Below are 17,296 nucleotides of genomic sequence, written 5' to 3' on the forward strand. Positions count from 1 at the left end.
GGCAGAGCCAGTGCGGCATCCCAGGACGCTCACCATTGGCCCGCACGGCCGCCCGTCCGTGGCGTGGGCGGGGCGTGGGGCGGGGCTGCGCGCTCCTGCAGGGCCCTATGAGGCGCGGCTCCGGGGTCGCTGGGTCGCCAGGCGCGGGGACGGGGTGCTGGAGCCAGGGCCCGGCAGCGGCCTCGCGGGGCCCGGGCGGCGCGGCCGGGCTGCAGGTCAGTCCCGGAATGGGCGGGGCCGCGGGAGGCGCTGGTAGGCGGCCTGTGCCCATCAGACGCGGGGGGCGGGGGCTGCCGGGGAGGGGGTGTCTGCGCGGAGGGAGAGGGGGGCGTAGGGGGCCCCCTCACTCGGTTGACCTGGCCCGCCCGGGCCGTGGGGGGCGCGGCAGCCCCTCTCCTGGCCCTTCCCCGCTCAGGAAGAGGCTCCCGTGGCATGTTGGTGCACTGTCCCGGGAGGGTCCGCGGGGGTGGGACGGGGCGCAGGACTGCTTCCCCCGGGATCTGCGTCTGGGTTGGGCAGCCCCACAGTCGGAGCTCAGAGGTAGGCGTGGAAAGGGACCTAGCGGGTGCATACACACTGGGGCCGTGTGCTCGGCTGACACCGCGTCAGCGGCTTCCCACCCGCGACCCTGGGGACCCTGGGGACCCTAATGAGTACAGTGCTGGACTCCCTGTGAGCCCCCACTTGCAGGCCTCCACCATGGAACCAGGCCGAATAGAGAACCTGTCCGTGGTGTACCAGAGCCAGGACTTCCTTGTGGTGAACAAGCACTGGGACCTGCGGATCGACAGTAGGATGTGGCGCGAGACTCCGACCCTCCAGAAGCAGCTGCGCCACCACTTCCCGGAGTTAGCGGATCCTGACACCTACTATGGGTTCAGGTAGGCGGAGGCCGGCCAATGGCCCCCAGCAGCTTCTGTGGGAGGAAGTAGCCACTCCCCAGTCTGGCCAGCGCTGACCCCTGGCCTTGTGTCAGGTTCTGCCACCAGTTGGACTTCTCCACCAGCGGGGCACTCTGCGTGGCCTTGAACAAGGCGGCAGCGGGCAGCGCTTACAAGTGCTTCAAGGAGCGGCGCGTCACCAAGGCTTATCTGGCTCTGGTAAGGCCTGACCACCCCCCGGGCAGGGGATTCCAATCCTCAGCCACTTCAGCAGGCTGTCAGTGCCAGGTGGGCTCCCCAGAAGGGGTGGGTGGTCCTGAGAGCAGCTTGTGAGTCTGTGCCCAGCAGGTGCGGGGACATGTGCAGGAGAGCCGGATGACCATCAACTACGCCATTGGCAGGAACAGCACCGAGGGTCGGGCTCACACCATGTGCATCGAGGGCACTCAGGGTACGGAGGGCAGGACTCGTCACCCAGTGGGGGCCCTGAATGAGCCGGGCTGGGGTGGGTTGGGCTCTCCACTGGTCCAGCCAACCCGCGCATCTCATCTTGCTCTCCACAGGCTGTGAGAACCCCAAACCAAGCCTTACAGAGCTGGTAGTCCTGGAGTATGGGCTGTATGCCGGCGATCCTGTGTCCAAAGTGCTGCTGCAGCCCCTCACAGGTGCGTCCAGCGGCAAGGCAGGAAACTTTCCAGGCCCACTTGCTGTCTGCTAATGGTGCTTCTCACCCATGTGTACGGAGGTGTGTCTGTCGGACATACTGGGGGGGCAAGGCCGTGTCCCTCGAGTCCAACAGCATAATATGTGGTGGCACAGGGCAGAGCGGCCTGCCTGGGGCCACTTTGCTATCCTCCCCCCCCCCCCCGCCCACCCCAGGCCTTGCTATCCTGGAAGGCCAACAGGGGTGGTCTAGCGCACCTGACCCTGCCCCTACTGGCAGTGATCTCGAGGTCGATCCCTCTTCTAAGCTCTGACGTTCTTGTCTATAACAGGAAACGGGTCTGCCTTGTCTCGGGGTTTTGGGGCTTGAAGAGGGCAACAGGGGCTAGGGCTAGGGGTGATGTGAGTGGGTGAGGGGTGGGCATGGAATGGCACCCCCACCCTACCAGTCCTCTTGCCCCACCCCACCCCCACAGGCCGGACGCACCAGCTGCGTGTGCATTGCAGTGCTCTCAGCCATCCTGTTGTGGGGGACCTGACCTACGGGCAGGCATTGGACCAAGAAGACCAGCCCTTCCGCATGATGCTGCACGCCTTTTATTTGCGTATCCCCACTCACACTGAACGTGTGGAGGCTTGCACACCAGATCCCTTCGTGCCGGCGCTCGATGCCTGCTGGAGCCCCCATACCCTGGTGCAGTCACTGGACCAGCTCGTCCAGGTCCTGAGGGCTGCTCCCGACCCTGATCCCACAGAAGGGAGTCCTGGGCCTTGCAGCACTTCCACGCCCCCCAACAAGCCCCCCGAGACAGAGGCACAGCGGGCCTCATGCTTGCAGTGGCTGTCAGAGTGGACCCTAGAGCCTGACAACTGAGGGCAGCAGGCTGGGTGGGAGTGGCAGGCTGGGCCCACTAGGGGGATGGGGGCTGCAGGGGACAGCCCTGGGCCCATCCTGAGTCAGGGTGTCCTGTGCTCAGCCCCACTGTGGATGGGGCCTGAGGCCCTGGCTCCAGCAGCCAGGCCTGGAGAGGGGCGGGCAGGGCCAGCAGGGGGAGCCAGGCTGCCGGGGAGTTTGGAGGATGGGACCTCCCTCTGAGCACCCCGTTCCCCTGAGAAGGGAAACCAAGGCTTGCCTTCCTGGCTCCAAAGCTTCACTCCTAGGGGCTTGTTTTATGGATTTGCCCAGGGTCACTCTCTAAGGGACAGAGCCCACAGCGGGCCAGCCTCGAGTTAGGATCCTGCAGGGCCCCCAGGCCTCAGAGCGCCCTGCTCCTCGTTGCTCTTCTTGGACCTTCTGTGTTGGTCGGCCTATCCTGGCTGGGTCTTCTCCGCCTGCGGACCCTGACCCATCCCGCCCACCCAGTGCTGCCTCGTGCCTTTGCTTTTACCAGATTCTACTCGTGGGCCTCCTCCTCCCCACCCACACGGCACATGGGGGAGGGTCCGAGCCACGTCCCTCGGTCTTCTCACAGTGCCTAGGCCACCACAGGTCCTCACACTTCAGCTGGGGAGCAAGAGTGGCCAGCCCCCATCTCTTCCATCCCAATGACATGCCCACGTCGGCCTAGTTGTAGCTGAGCTCCGGGGCCTCAGAATAAATACTCAGTGACTGATCTCATGAGTGACTATGAATCCATCCGATGGGGAGGTTTGAGGCCCCAGACCCTTGCCCTTTTTCCTACACTGGGCAGATCTCTGCCCTAGGCCCCCCAGCAGGAGCCAGGATGGACCCTCCCCCTGCCATGCAGTGAGCACCCTGCAGCCTAGTGTGGATGGAGGCTGGGCTCTGGGTGGAGGACTGAAATTGGGTCAGCCCCGTTCCTAGACATCCCCCGTTCACCTAGCCAAAAGCATTGGAGCGCCCATCTGTTCTCACCAGGGTCCCTCCCTAGAGTCGTTGTCCCCACATCCTTCTTAGGGTTCTCCGCCATCAGAACGCCAGCTACCTTGCAGGATAGGCACTCCTGGCTGGGGTGGGCCCTGGGGGGACAGCAGAGGGCAGGTGTGGCCAGCTGGAGGACACTGGTGTAGACTCTGGCCTGGTGGGGCCCACAGGCTGGGCCCACAGAGCAAACGGCAGAGAAGTTGGAGGGCTAGACAGACTGGTAGCCCCCAAGGTAGGGAAGCAGGACGGGAAGGCGCACAGGGGTAGGCCCCACCCTGGGGAATGTATGTTGCCCCTCTCACAGCCCTGCTGCTCCCCCTGAAAGGTCTCTTTGGCCCCTTGAGTCCCCCAGGACCCAGAGAGCCGCCCGCAGGCCAGATCCAGACCTTGCTTCCTGCAGATTGGCCGTCTCCCACCGCCCTGGGGGGGCCTCAAAGCTGAGGCTGTGGAGCCCAGACACTGGGGCGCACACCCTAGCTGTGGTGGGCAAGGTTTGGAAGGCATGGGAGTCGAGCAGGGTCTCCTGGGCACGGATGGCAGGGAGAGTTTCTTCAGGCAGGAGTGGCCAGACAGATGCTGCAGGGGGGGTGAAGCATGGGGCAGGCCTGTGGCAGGCAAGCTCCTGGGGGCGTGTGTGCTGGTGGGGCAGCGCCCCCAGTGGTACTGGGAGGCCAGGAGCGCATCCAGCTCTACATGTGCGGCTGAACTTCCATGCAGGGCTGGGCGGCAGTCCCCAGCTGGTCCCTCCAGCTGTTGGCCCTCTAGGGTCAGTGTGTCCTCTTGGCCGTGCGGCAGGCCCTTTGGGCATGTGCAGCCCTACTTGTGGTGCTAGTGGGTCCAGGGGTTCAAGGCCCGGTGCCCTCCTGGCCCTGCCAGGTGGGAGTTGCGCCCCTCCCAGGGGATGAGGAGAGCCAGGACTCAGCTCTGGGCACCTGGCCCCACCCACCCTCGCTGGGGCACCTCCCACTCAGCCCCAGAGGCCCAGGCTTATGGAGCTGCCCCGTCCTGGGCCCGCAGGGCATGTGTGGCACAGCTCTTTGCCATTGGGGTCACCTACCTGGTGCCTGCACCCCCCCCTTAACCCCCAGCACATACGTGTATGGACGCACGTGCTCACAAGGCAGAAACCGCCACCACGTTGGATCTGCATGTGCCTGGCGTCCCTGCAGGGAACACATGTGTCACATAGTTGTGGATGCTCCCAGACACACACACGTGTGCACAAAAACACCAGCACGCATGACAAACGCAGACACGCACACGTATGAAGGCACATCCAATCCTCGGGGCACAGACACATCCCCCAGGGGGAAGGGGTGTGTGCTGGGTGGCTGCCAACCGTGAGCTCAGCCTCCTGCTCCCCCAGGGCTGGAGAGCAGGTGTCTGCTCTGCTTGAGGCCCCCAGGGGTGGGCACGGCAGCCTCACCTGACACAGCCCCGGCCCCTCCCCTCCACATCGGCCTGGCCGGCATCACTGCAGGAGTGGGCGGGCAGGCAGGCGGGTGCTGGGTGAGGCGTGCAGGTGAGCAGGAACCCAGGTGTCCCCACCCTGCACCACCGCAGAGCCCCAGTGCTCAGCTGCAGGGGCTGACACACTCAGTGGACTGGGGTCACTGCAGGAGACTGCAGCTCCGGGCACCGGCCCGCACCCCCACACAATCGGACGGCCACCGCGGGGTGCAGGAACAACCTCCCTCTACAGCAGATGGTCTCCATGCTCAGGTGAGAAGTGGGGGCTGGGGCAGGGCCACTGGCACCTGCACCCACTGGGCCCGGCTAGGAGGCAGTCTCGGTGTGGCCCTGGGTGGGGAGCCGGGCTCGTCTGGCTTCCACTCTGTCGCCCGCATGGGACAGTAACACCCTGGGCCGTGCAGGGTCTAGAGCCCACGGGCACCCTGACACCTTCATCTCACGGTTAAGGCCTCCATCTGGAGACCGGGCAGGGCAACCTGTGGGGCTGTGGTGTGGGCTGTGGCCGGAGGCCAGGTCTGGCTGGGGGGCGTCTGAGGCCCTGCGAGGGAGGAGGGCTTTCTAGGCCGCCCAGGAATGGGGGGCAGGTTAGAGAGCCCCCAGGCCTCTACCCACAGCTGCCTGCAGGGACTTCCTGGGACCACCGCCCCTCCCCTGTAGCTGTTGAGAGATCTGTTTATTGGAGACACCGAAGCCTCCAGGTCTCAGGAGCCCCGACCTGTGATAAGAAAGGCCCGGGGCTTTGGCCCGGCCCCTCCTCTTGCCACTTCCTTAGTTCCCGAGAGGCACTTTGTGGTGTTTGTGTCCCCCCCAAAGACACAGAGACGCAGTTGCAGGGAGCCCAACCTACATGACCCTGGATGGCACCTCCCTCTCTGTGCCCCGTGCCAAAGAGGGCAGGGAAGGTGATGGGGGCCTTACCACCTCCTGTCTCCTCTCCAGCTAGTCCTGCACCCACCGCCCGTGACCCCACACCTTTCTGCCAGGACAGCCATGGGCCCCAGAGCAGGTGAGACAGCCCTCACAAAGGGGCACATTGGGCCCTCCAGGGGTGGTTCCCACAGCCAGGCTCCCCTGAGGTGGTAGGACCATCTGTGGTCCTAGGCCTACCCTAGGACACAGGGAGCCCCAGGCAGACCCTGAGGGATGCCCCCAGCAGGCAGTGCCCCGGTATGCTGGGGGCCCGCAGCAGCTCAAGGCCTGTTCTGTTCCAGGTGCCCAGATGAGCCCAGGCCTCGCCCTCCTCATGTGGCTCACTGCCCACTGCTCTTGTCCCCAGGCCCAGGGTTTCTCCCAGGGAGGGCTGGATGCCAGCAGGGCTGACCTGTGGGCCAGGTGAGTGCCAGGTCACGTTTTCTGCAGCTGATCCTCTGGCAGGCCGGGGGGGTGGGGTGGGGCGTGCATCCCCAGGTTCTGCACCCGATGGCCCAGGAAAGCTGAGGCAGGGCTCCCATCACTCACCGACTTTGCCCCTAGATGGCCCAGAGCATCCAGTGTCCTGCATCAGACTCACAGCCACGTGGTCAGGACTGGGTCCCCCAGGCCGTCGCAGCTGCCTGGGGCCCTGAACCCCTCACAGCTTGCACTGCTCTCCTGGCCTGCCGGGCGATTACTTCTTGTCCTGAGTCCTCTTGGGTTTCTTCCTCTGCCCCAAGACTGGGCTGCTCTCCCAGGTCCCAGAGACTCAGTCATTCCCAAGCACTGTCCCGAGGTCTCGTATGTGGGCTCAGCCACCCTTCCCTTCCCTGGAGGGTTAGAGATCACTGATGAGCCATCAATCAATTGATCGGAGGACTGATTAGGCAGGGTTAGAGGCCTGGGGTGAAGTCCCACAAGATGCCCTCCCCACACACCGATTTTATTAGATAGATGCACACCGTGAGGAGCACTCAGCCAGAAGCCAGGCCTGCTGCGGTGACCCGGCTGGCGCTCAGGCCACATCTCCTCCATACCCTCAGCCATCGCTGGGACAGTGGAGCCTGCCTGAGCCCAGAGCCCGCTGGGACGAGGCCTCGGGAGGAGGCATAGACCCAGAGTCCAGGCCAGGGCCACTTCCAAGCCCTGCTCACAGCTCGGAGCCTGGCGCCCACTGTGTGCTGACGGGAGTGAGGGAGTGCTAAGTGAAGCCGCGGTCTCGTGTGTGTCTCACTCCCTCAGTGTTGGGGGTGCTGACCTCGATGCCGCTCCTCACCGCCTGTCCCCTGTCTGCCCAGTGCCAACACCTCCCTCCTGCACGACTTCTGGTGCCAGCCGGCCAGCCAGCTGCCCCGGGACCAGCTTTCCGCTCTCATCCAGGGGATGGCCACCCAGCAGGTCCCCCTCAGAGCCTGGCAGGTAAAGGGCTGTGGCTGGCGGGAGCAGGCCAGGGTGCTGAGGGCAGGGGGTGGACTTCCCGGAGACAGGCGGGGAAGAAGGGCATCCCCAGCAAAGGGCACGGGTCAGCAGGGGGCCCACGGGGCTGGGATGGGGAGTGAGACCCGGCCAGCCTCGCAAGCACCTGAGACGCAGCTGTTGGGTAGACCCCAATGTGGCAGGAGGTCCAGCCGTCTGAGGTTGAGGTTTCCCTTCCTTGGGTGACTCCCTGGTGCTGCCCATTTGGGACCATTTCCAGGACTTCTCAGTCAATTCCCTGCAGACCCCCTGACTTCTGTTCTTGGCTCGGGTGAGGGCTTGTCCAGCAGGCCTGCCCTAGATGCTTCCTGCCTCCATTGGCACACGGTGCCCACACTGGGGACGGGTCCTCTGGGCCCCGTGTGGATCTTCCAGCCTGCCGGCCTCTCCCCTGCCATCTGAGTCCACCTCGACCCACAGCTGACCCAAGCATTGCCTGCCCTTGAGTTTAAAGAAACAGAAGGAAGAAAAGCTACTATTCTGTCTCATTATAAAATTAGTATGAAATTAGCAATAAATCCCAAAACCCCGAAGTAAGTCAAGCGAGACAAAACATCTAGGCAGGAGGTGACGTTGGGATGAACGACTGAGCCACTGTAGTGCTGTGGGGGCCGGGGGTGGGGGGCTTTCAGGCTGGCCCCGACACCTCCTGAGACAGGGAGCCGGCAGGGCGTCCAGGTGACAGAGCCCAGGCCACGCTGAGGGCGAGGGTAAGGTGGCAGCAGGAGGGGGGCTGGGAGCCCCAGGCTGGGCAAGCCCGCGACACGCCCCTGCCCTGCCCAGCTCAGCTGCCTGGCCAACCTGGCCGCTCGGCACGGCCTCCAGAACGACTTTGAGCTGCACCCTCCCAACCTGTTGCTGTTCTACGAGTGAGTGCCCCCCCTCCCCGTGCGGGGACAGCTGAGCATGCCTCCTTCGGAGTCCCAGGGACCCCAGCTCCCCAGGGACATCTGGGCCACCCCAGAGGAGGACCCTCGTGTGGCCCCCACCCTCCCAACAGCCCCCCAACCTGCCTGCAGCCTGACGCAGGTAAGGGAAGCCGATTGCTGGGCCTTCACCCGCCGCGCCGCCCAGGGGGACATGGAGCTGCTAGCCAACCTGCCAGACCAGAGGGTCGCCCTGCGGCACGCGGCCTTGGCCTGCCTGGTAGGCACGATGGGCGGGCCGGGGCAGGGTGGGTTGGCAGGCAGCAGGGCCGGGCTCGTGCTGACCTGCTGTGCGGCAGGGAGCGCCCCATCCGCGGCTCAGCGCCTCTGACCTGCTGCTCCTTGGGGTCCTGGTGTGCGACATGGACGCGTCCCGCATTGAGGCCGCAGACCCGCGTGTGCTGGAGAATCTGCAGCGCTGCCGCCGGCTGACGGCCACCCAGCAAGCCGCCCTCAACACGCTGCTGGCCGGCGGCAAGACCGTGCTGGGGTAGGCAGGGCCCGGTGCCCTCCGCCCAGGCCTCTCCTCCTTGAGAGGACCTGGACTTTGGGCCCAGGAGACCCCTAATGTCTACCGACCTGCTGACCTGTGACCTGTCCCCCCAGCTCACAGCCCCACCGACCCTGCAGCCTACGGTGCACAGGCTCGGGGTGCTACTGCTACCCTCCAGACCCCCAGTTCCCCTGCCCCCACACCTGGGGTGGAACGGTCTCTGCTGAGCAGGCCCTGGAAACTGGGTGCTCAGGGAGGGGCAGGCAGCCTCCGGGGGCTGGAGCTCTGCTCCTGACCCTAACACGGTGCTCCCTTACCCCACACCAGGCCTCCTGGCTCCTGGAACCTAGAGGGGCTGCGGGCCCTGGGATCCATGGCCACCTACATCAGCTCCAGCCTGTGGATGCAGGTGCAGGAGGTAGGACACTCTACGGGGTTGGGGGGGGGGGTTCTCAAGCTGGCTGTGGACAACGACAGGGGCATCCAGCCGACCTTCCACCAGCCTGTCCAGGCCTGGGGGTAGGGCTCCAATGCCTGACAAGCGTCCCCAGTCACTCCCTGCCCCAGGGTTTCCGTCTGCGGGACGGGGGGAGGAACCAGGTGGCCCCGGGCAGCCCTTCCCCCGGGTACAGTCTCTACGCCTGCCTGGCCAGGCTGTGGGCCTGGCCTTCTTCAGCAGCACAGTGGCCACATACCAAGCTGGGCGGCTCAGCCAGCGTGATGCCAGGCGCTTCGTCACTGGCTTTCTCGAGGCCAAGGCCGCGTCAGTGTCCTCTCGGTCCAAGCGGAGCACAGGTCAGTGTGGCCACCATGGCCTGGGAATGCTGTCCCTCCCGTCCTCTGGGCTCCTAACCCTGGGGGGGGGAGCACCCAAAATACAGTCCCACCTGCTGCTGGACCTCCTGGGTACCACCCAGGGGTCTGCATCCAGCCTGGGGTGGGGCTGGGGGGTCAGAGTCCAGTGGAGCTGAACTGCGGGTCAAGGTCAGGGTTGACTCTACCTGGTCTGGGCGAGGTTCTCAGCTAGAGGTCAAGCTTGGGAGGGATTCAAGGGTGGGTCGAGGTTAGGAATGAATCAGCAAAATTCAGCTCAAAACCCCCAACCCCCCCCCAAACACAGGGAGACCCTGCATCCACGGGGACATCACAGCGGCCACGCTCCATGACAACCTCTTCCTACTGCACTATGACTGTGTGCAGCTCGAGTCCTGCCTGGGCAGCCGCGTGCTCAAAGCCAACCTGGACCCCCTTCTGCAGCACCCACTGCCAGTCGAGTGCCAGCGTGTCGTCAAGGCCAAGCTGGCTCGGGTGCGTCGCAGACCAGCTGCAGGGGGCGGTGGGCAGGCACCCAGCCGCGGGCCTGACCCTCCCACCCACCCAGGTCTACCCACATGGCGTCCCCGAGGACCAGCTGCGGCTCATCACCTCGCTGGTCTACCTCTACTCCCGCTCGGAGATCGGCCAGTGGAACATCACGTCCAGGGACACGGTCGTGGCCCTGCTGGCCTCGGACGTGGCCCTGGAGAACCAGACTGAGGTGAGGGCAGCGTGGGGGCGGGGGGGGCGGTGCGCCGCCCCTGGGCCCGCTGACCTGGGCCCTGCTGACCCGGGCCCTGCCTCCAGGCTGTCCTACAGAAGTACCTGGACCACAACGGCACCATCACCAGCACCCTGCTCACGGCCATCGGGGGCTCCCGCCTCTGCTGGATGAGTGCCAGGCAGATCCAGGCCATCAGGCCCACAGAGTTCCGGTGAGGCAACCCCGGGACGCGCCCAGCCAGGGAGGGAGAGGCTCAGCCTGAGGCCTGCTAGGTTCCCATGGCTGCACAACCAGGTACCACAAACCAAGTGGTAAAATTTCTCCCACGCAATCTGAAATCGATGTCCTAGGGCCGGCTCCCTCTGAAGCCTGCAGGGGAGGCTGCAACCTGCTTGGGGTGGTGCTGCCGGAACCCCTTGGCCTTCCCAGGGCCGGTGGACGCATCCCCAGCCTCTGCCCCCGCGGCCGCAGGGCCTTGCGCTCCGCGCCTGTGCGCACAGTCCCTTCTCCTCCCCTGTTGTTAGACTCGGGGCCGCGCTAATTCCCTGCGATGTTATCGTCATCACATCTACAAATAGGAAAGGCTCTATTTCCAAACAAGGTCGCGTTCTGAGGTTTTGGGCAGGCGTGAGTTTTGGGGGGACACTATTCGGCGCGGTACAGTGGGCAAGAGGAAAGCTGTGGCAGGGAGAGGCCGGGAGCACGAGGGGCTCCCAGCGCGCCCACCAGCTTCACGCTCCCCCAGGCGGGCCGGGGCCCTGGATATCTCCTCCTGCCCCCAGAGCCGGAAGGACGCGCTCTACACCAAGGCCCGCGAGGCCTTTGGCAGCGCCGGGAACACAGCTAACTACTACCGTCTTATGCGTCCTTACCTCGGTGAGCCCCTGCCCTGTGTGCGGGCCCCCTGGCCCCAGAGGCCCCCGCCCCTGCCCTCTCACTGCTGCCTGCCCCCAGGAGGTGCCCCCGTGGAGGAGCTGCGGTACCTGGTCCAGGCTAACGTCTCCATGGATATCGACACCTTCACCAACCTGAACCCCCGAGTGCTGCAGGTGGGCCCCCGGGGCGGCCTGTCCGGGGTGGGGGATGGGGCTGCCAAATCGGGGGAGGCCTCTGTCACAGCCTGCAGGCCCCACGCACCCCAAAGTCAGAGGTACACAGACAGCGTGAACCCCAGGTCCCTTCTGCCGGGCCTTACCCCTGTGCTCGCTTCTCAGTTAAGTACTGCCCTGCCGGGTCTGCCTTTGGCCCCAAAGCCGGCCGCTGCGGGACCCTCCGGACCTGCGCCCACAGCCCTCTCCCTCCCCTTGCAGAGCCTGAGTGTCGGCAATGTGACCACACTGCTGGGCCAGAACGTGGGGGACCTGCAGAAGGCACGCAGCCACCCGACCATCAGCTCCTGGCTCCGCAGCCTGAACACGTCGGTCCTAGGAGAGCTGGGCCTGGACAGGGACACTGCCGGCCCCACCAGCCTGGCCCTCTCCACCACTGGGGCCCCCAACACCACACCCTGGGCGCCCCATCTGGCCCCCACCTCGGGCCAGCCGGGGAACAAGGCCCCCACCTCCGGTATGCCCCAGACCCATCCTCCCCTCTAGTGCGCCTTCCCTGTCTGCGCAGGGCCTCTGTGGACCCGACTGCCCCTGGCTCCTCATCTTGCGCCCAACCTCATGCTCTGTTGGCTCTTTCCCTTCACCTGCTTGGGTGACATGTGGTGACACTGGCTGTTCAGTTACTGAAGGACAAAATCACCTCCTCCAGCACCTGCCGAGCACCAGAAAGTGGGGGTGGGAGGAGCTTTGAGAGCCCTGCCGGGGCCCAGAGGAGCAGCCTCCGTGGCAGTCCCCCTGGCCTTCCCAGCCCAGGGGCGCAGAGTGAGGGCCTGCCCAGGCCCAGGAGGCTCCCAGCCAGGCCTGATAGGTGCTCCATCCACGTTCCTCCCACAGGCAGTCCACCGGCCCACCTGAGGTACCTGCCGCTCGCTGTGGCCCTGCCCTCCGGCCTCCTGGGGCTGCTGTTTTGGGGCACCCCGGGGCCCAGCCAGGACTGCTCCTGGGGCGCCTGCACCAAGGCCTCCAAAGGCGGCACCGGCCCCGCCCCACATGCAGGGAAACTGGGGCTGGAAGGTGGAGCCGGACACCTGCCCAGGCCCAGGGGCAGGCTCCAGGCCCAGAGGACCTGGCCATGTCCCACATCCTAGGGGCCTGTGGGGCTGGTCCCCTCACACCCAGCTCCCAGGACATGGAGCTGGAATGAGGACCTGGGCCCACCCCGCGGCCAGCCAGGAACAGTTGACTGAGTTGCTGCCCCAATCCTCTGGCCTCCCTCAGGATGAAGAACTGGTACTGGGGAGGGGGGCCTTGCTGATGGATTTGAGTAAAAGACAAGGTGATCCTCCTGCCTGCGTCCTTTTGCTCTGAGCCCAAGGAGGGACAGAGACCCTCTTAGCGGGGAATAGGACTTCTGTCTGCATCTCCTGGGCCCTGTCCCCAGAAGCCACCCTGAGTGTTGGCCTGGCTTCAGAGGGAAGGCCCTGGGAATGGAAACAGTGGTAGGAGGGCCCTGAGAGCCACCCCCTTTCCCCCCTCCCCGTCTCCAAGTGCAAACAGGAGGGACTCCAACTCAAGAACCACATCTACCACCTCACGGGGTTGTGCCTCCCCACCCGGTCCTCAGAACACCACAGGGCATCTCTGCAGGGAAGGACAGGGGCCTTTTATTGAAGTCCAGTCCCCTTGGGGTGGGCCAGGCAGGGCTTCAGGGCAGGGGAGGTCCCGCATCCAGAGCAGTGGGCTCACTTGGGGATCAAAGCCAGGAGCAGAGTGGGGATCGCAATGAGCACTGGTCCGGGTCCGAGGAGGCGGGCGCCCCCTGAGAGGGCCTCTGCAGAGAGAATGACTCAGGCGCCGGGCATGGCTCTGCCCCCACCCCACCCAGCCAGCCGCCCTGGCCCACCTCGGAAGCTGAGGTCCATGACCAGGTAGCCATTGGGAATGCCACCGTGGAGCCCCAGGCCCAGACTGTCCAGGTCATCCTGCCGCTGCCGTAAGATCCAGTCCCGCACGGGGCTGCTCTCCTGCTCTGCCTTCAGGCCCACCAGGTTTGGACCCAGAAGGTTTTGTACCTCGGCAATGGTCAGCGGCTGCCAGAGCCCCCAGGGGGCCGTCAGGGTCACCCTGCCTCTCCCCCAGAAGGCTGGCAGCTCTGCTGTGTCCAGACCTCCCCATGCTTCCCGGGCCCGAACACCCTGCCTCAGCCCCTCGGGACTTCGGAGCGGACCCCGGCGCTCTGACAGCCCCTGCGCGGCCCCGCCCCCAGCCGTACCAGCACAGCCTCCGTCTGTAGCGTCTTGAATGTGGCCGTGTCCATGTTCACCTTCTGACGACTGAGAGCCCGCAGGTCCTCCGTGGGGGCCCCAGCTGTTTGCGGGGAGAGGGGCCCCAAGCATGAGACCTCACAATAGCCCCTAGTCTTGCCCTCTGACCCTAAGGACTTCCTGGGCCCCAGGTTCCCCTGGGTGGGTGAAGAAGCTGGAGGGGGCTCAGACTCATAGGGTCTCAACCTACACACACGTGTAAGGGCAGGGGGCGCGTTGAGCACCGGCCACACCAACAGTAGCCGCCTCGTGAGGCAAGAACCTGGCAGCACCCGTGTGGGGAGCCTGGGCCGTCACGCCCCCCAGGGCTTCTCCCTGGCTCACCCAGGTAGGGCTTGATCTTCACGAAGTATTCAGACCCACTGATGTTCTGGAAGGCCGCACGGGCCCGGAGATAGAGGATGTCCATCTGCGGTGGGCGGCATGCCTCCAAGTCCTGGGGCCTGGCTGCCCTAAAGAGGCAGCACGGGGCCGGGCAGGGGGCCGGGCAGTGAGCTTGGAGCACGGCATGCCCACCACGCCCGGCAGGCCCCTGGGACTCACCAAAGGACGCTGGGTTGTACGGAGCCCAGCTGCTCAGGACTGAGGAAACACAGGTACATGGGGCCGAAGGTGGCCAGTGTGTCCAGGGAGGCCTTGTCCAGCTGGCCCCCTCCTGCCACATAGCGGGCAATCAGGGCTGCCACCTGTGGAAGGAGGCCACTGAGGCGTCTTGGGGCTGGGAGAAAGGCATACCCTGGGGCCTGCACAGCCTCACCCCATCTGCTCCCTCGGGGGAGGTTGTCACCTGAGCATCCATTGTCTGCCCTTTGCTGACTTGAAGAAGAGATTTCACAGTTTCCAGGGATGTCACGTTCCACTTGTGGATGTCCGCAGGGGTGAGCTCGAGGAAGAAGTACCTCAGGTGCTGGATCAGGGACTCAGGGTACCCCTGTGGATAGAACTGCCCAGGGAGGTGACCAGGAGGGCCACGGCCACGCTCTGGGTGCCCATGGGAACTGTGGCACAGCGGGCAGGCCTGAGCCCATGACCAACTACCTCGTCCAGTTTGCGCTTGAAAACATCCAGCTGCTGGTAGGTGAAGGGCACCATGTTCACGCGGTCCATCTGAGCCGCCAGCAGGGCCCCGTCCACACAGGCCTCCAGTTCCCACTCCTCGTAGAAGACAAGGTTTTCATCTATCACGTGGGCCTTCCGCTCGGGTGGGCAGACCTTCTCTGCGGGAGCAGGCGGGGGTTGGGGGCTGGACTTGTCTTGTCAACCTCCTCCTCCCTAACCTTGCTGAGACCCTGGGGACTGCATGACCCCCTCCGGGCCTCAGTTTACACATCAGCAAACTGGGGTGATTCTGTCCACTCTCCGAGGTTGTCACAGCTGAGCAAGCCATGCAGCCAGGAAGGGCCACACATGTGTGGGCAGGTGCGACCCCACAACGCTATCCCCATCTCCATGTCTCCCGACAGCCAATGGGGCAGGGTGTCCTGCTTACTCTCCGTGTCCCGCCGGTCCCTCAAGAGGACAACAGTCAGCTCAGGTTGCTGCCAGGACAGGTCCCGGGAGGTGCCTTGCAGCCATGGGGTCATGACACCCTTAGGACAGAACATAGCTGTGGCTGAGCCAAGTGTGGTCCAGTGTCTGAGGACCCCCACCCGGACCAGACACCTTCCTCTCTTTCCCCAGAGGGACCTTACCAGTCTCGAGTCTGCAGCCTGGGCCCTGGAAGGAAACACCCACCCTGCAGGGGAAGGGGCACAAGGTTTGAGGGGATGGCCGGGGACTCCTGGGTGTGCTTGCCACAGGCCCCCACCCTGGGTAGGAAGGAGGCAAAGCTGGCCCCCCCAGCCTCAGCACCCCATGATGTCACAGCCTACCCCACCCCAGGGAGCCCAGGTCCCCCACATCCTCCTCCTAAGACCTCGCTGCTCAGGGCAATCCGATACCCATTCCATGGACACTGTCCCTTTGGCCTGAGCCCCCATCACTGCCCTGGCCCAGCTTCCAATGCTGCAAGGTATAGAGGGACAGAGGCACCTCTGGGAGCAGAGACATGGCCGAAAGCCTACCCGGGACTCAGGGCACCTGTTCAGGATTCAGGACACCCGCCGAGATTTGGGACACATGCCCGGACTCGGGCCACCTGCCCAGAACTTGGAACAACTGCCTGACCTCAGGGCACCTGCCAGGGAGGGGGGGCACTGCCCGCCACCAGGAAGGAGGCATGGGGCAGGTAGAGCCTTTCTTAAGAACGCTCAGCTGTCCTCTGATGCTCTTTGCACCCTAACAATCTACGGCAGCCGGCCCCTATTACTCACCAAGGCTGAGAAGCAGGAGCAGAAGATTGCCGTGGGCAGAGGTCCCACAGGACCCCAGCGGAGGCTGAGCCGTCTGCAAGGCCATTATCTGTGAAGAACAACCACTCTGATATCCTCACCGCTTGGGCAGGACCCCACCCTGCCCCCCGCACCCCCTTGCCCTGGGCTGTGCAAGGCCTTATGGGTCTGGAAGGGTTCAGAGCCCCCGCTGGAACCTTCTCAGGCCCCTGCGGGTGGCGTCCATGCGGCCTCTGGCCCTGCTCTCAGGACCAACCAGTCTACCAGGCCCGCCCTGCCCCCTCGGGGAAGCTGGCCCCTCCTGCTGGGGTGTTGAGTCTGAGTCAGCCTGGCCCCCAGCTGTGAGAGCCCAGGAGGGCGGCTGGTGGCTGGTGGCCGTCCCCTCTGCCCACAGGGCAGGGCGAGGCGAGGCCAGAGAGTTTAGTGCAAGAAGGCAGGGCCATCTCTGGCTCAGGCTGACCTCCGTTTCCCCATTCACACCAGGGCTGGGGAGAGGGCTGAGTGACCCCCACACACACTGCCTAGGGCATAGTCATTCTCTCCTCCCCATCCTGCCCCACCCAAGGCCCAGGTAGACAAGGCCGGTGGGGCCCACCTGCACTCCTGGTTTCCCTCTTGACGTCCCTCCCTAAACAGAGGCCTCGGGAGGAACAACACGCCTTCCTACCTGCCAGTCCCATGAGTGGGGCAGTGGGTGGAAAAGCATTCCGGGAAGACGCCCCCACCGTGCGTTTCTGGAGTGGCATTTAGGAGGCCTTGCCGGCCAGTGTGGGGATGGGGAGTGGGTGGGGAGCCTCTCTCCAGGGAGTATTGTCCCGGGGGAGGGCGGGGGGGGGCTGCAGGAGACCTAACCACCTCTACACTCACCCCTCCCACTGAGGCCCAGAGAGGGAGGCTGCCCTGAGCTGGGTGAGCAGAGACATCCCCTCCCTGCAACACTCCACCCAAGCCAGTGTCAGCCCCACCCAGGCTCAGAAATAGGGAGAGGTGCGTTCATGCCTCAGCAGCCCCTTTCAGCTGGGCAAAGAGCCTAGCCCTCAGGGAGTGTCCTGGGGAGTGGCCCCAGGGGAGCCCTCTCCCTCCCCCGCCAGGCTCCAGAGGAGGTGGGAGGAAACCAGACCCCCAGACTAGAGAAGGGGCAGCGGAGTGAGGCCCCAGCCCTTGGATGGAGGAGGCCAGGCAAGAGCTGTGCCTCCCCCCTGGGGTCCCCCTCAGCCCCCTCCCCAGCCCCATGTCACCAGGGAACCCCCAGCACCACAGGTGGGGGCGTCCTGGGAGCCTCCGCAGGCCACCGTGGGCCTTGCAATCTGCATCCTCAGCCTCCCCACCCCCAGGAAGGCCAGT

General features: G+C 65.1%; 3 protein-coding genes across 11 annotated transcripts; 2 read left to right on the plus strand and 1 right to left on the minus strand.

The window, feature by feature from the left end:
- Positions 1-71: 71 nt before the first annotated feature.
- Positions 72-3,157, plus strand: RPUSD1 (RNA pseudouridine synthase domain containing 1). Of its 4 annotated transcripts, none has more exons than XM_036083412.2 (6): positions 72-215; positions 691-881; positions 977-1,100; positions 1,227-1,332; positions 1,445-1,546; positions 2,021-3,157. In XM_036083412.2, the coding sequence occupies exons 1-6, from the start codon at positions 108-110 to the stop codon at positions 2,416-2,418; spliced, it is 1,029 nt and encodes a 342-aa protein (XP_035939305.1). In that variant the 5' UTR covers positions 72-107; the 3' UTR covers positions 2,419-3,157. The 4 variants fall into 4 exon arrangements, with proteins under 4 accessions (XP_035939305.1, XP_035939307.1, XP_035939310.1 ...); XM_036083414.2 differs by having other exon boundaries at positions 1,230-1,332; XM_036083417.2 differs by having other exon boundaries at positions 178-252.
- Positions 3,158-3,292: 135 nt separating this feature from the next.
- LOC118530127 (mesothelin-like protein) lies at positions 3,293-12,644 on the plus strand. Of its 6 annotated transcripts, XM_078075015.1 has the most exons (16): positions 3,293-5,151; positions 5,842-5,908; positions 6,114-6,234; positions 7,113-7,233; positions 8,074-8,159; positions 8,310-8,436; positions 8,516-8,706; positions 9,037-9,127; positions 9,363-9,504; positions 9,830-10,017; positions 10,091-10,246; positions 10,333-10,460; positions 10,995-11,125; positions 11,204-11,298; positions 11,560-11,815; positions 12,193-12,644. In XM_078075015.1, the coding sequence occupies exons 2-16, from the start codon at positions 5,893-5,895 to the stop codon at positions 12,444-12,446; spliced, it is 2,103 nt and encodes a 700-aa protein (XP_077931141.1). In that variant the 5' UTR covers positions 3,293-5,151; positions 5,842-5,892; the 3' UTR covers positions 12,447-12,644. The 6 variants fall into 6 exon arrangements, with proteins under 6 accessions (XP_077931141.1, XP_035939290.2, XP_077931144.1 ...); XM_036083397.2 differs by having other exon boundaries at positions 10,995-11,298; XM_078075018.1 differs by lacking the exon at positions 6,114-6,234 and having other exon boundaries at positions 8,291-8,436; positions 10,995-11,298.
- Positions 12,645-12,940: 296 nt separating this feature from the next.
- Positions 12,941-16,791, minus strand: LOC118530035 (mesothelin-like). Its single transcript, XM_036083174.2, has 11 exons — positions 16,620-16,791; positions 15,935-16,022; positions 15,314-15,357; positions 15,112-15,211; positions 14,661-14,839; positions 14,410-14,553; positions 14,166-14,308; positions 13,947-14,074; positions 13,571-13,665; positions 13,202-13,388; positions 12,941-13,129 (listed from the first exon to the last, which is right to left on the minus strand). The coding sequence occupies exons 1-11, from the start codon at positions 16,656-16,658 to the stop codon at positions 13,041-13,043; spliced, it is 1,236 nt and encodes a 411-aa protein (XP_035939067.1). The 5' UTR covers positions 16,659-16,791; the 3' UTR covers positions 12,941-13,040.
- Between the last annotated feature and the right edge of the window lie 505 nt (positions 16,792-17,296).

This window comes from Halichoerus grypus, chromosome 6, assembly GCF_964656455.1.
Source record: "Halichoerus grypus chromosome 6, mHalGry1.hap1.1, whole genome shotgun sequence".
NCBI classification, from domain to species: domain Eukaryota; kingdom Metazoa; phylum Chordata; class Mammalia; order Carnivora; family Phocidae; genus Halichoerus; species Halichoerus grypus.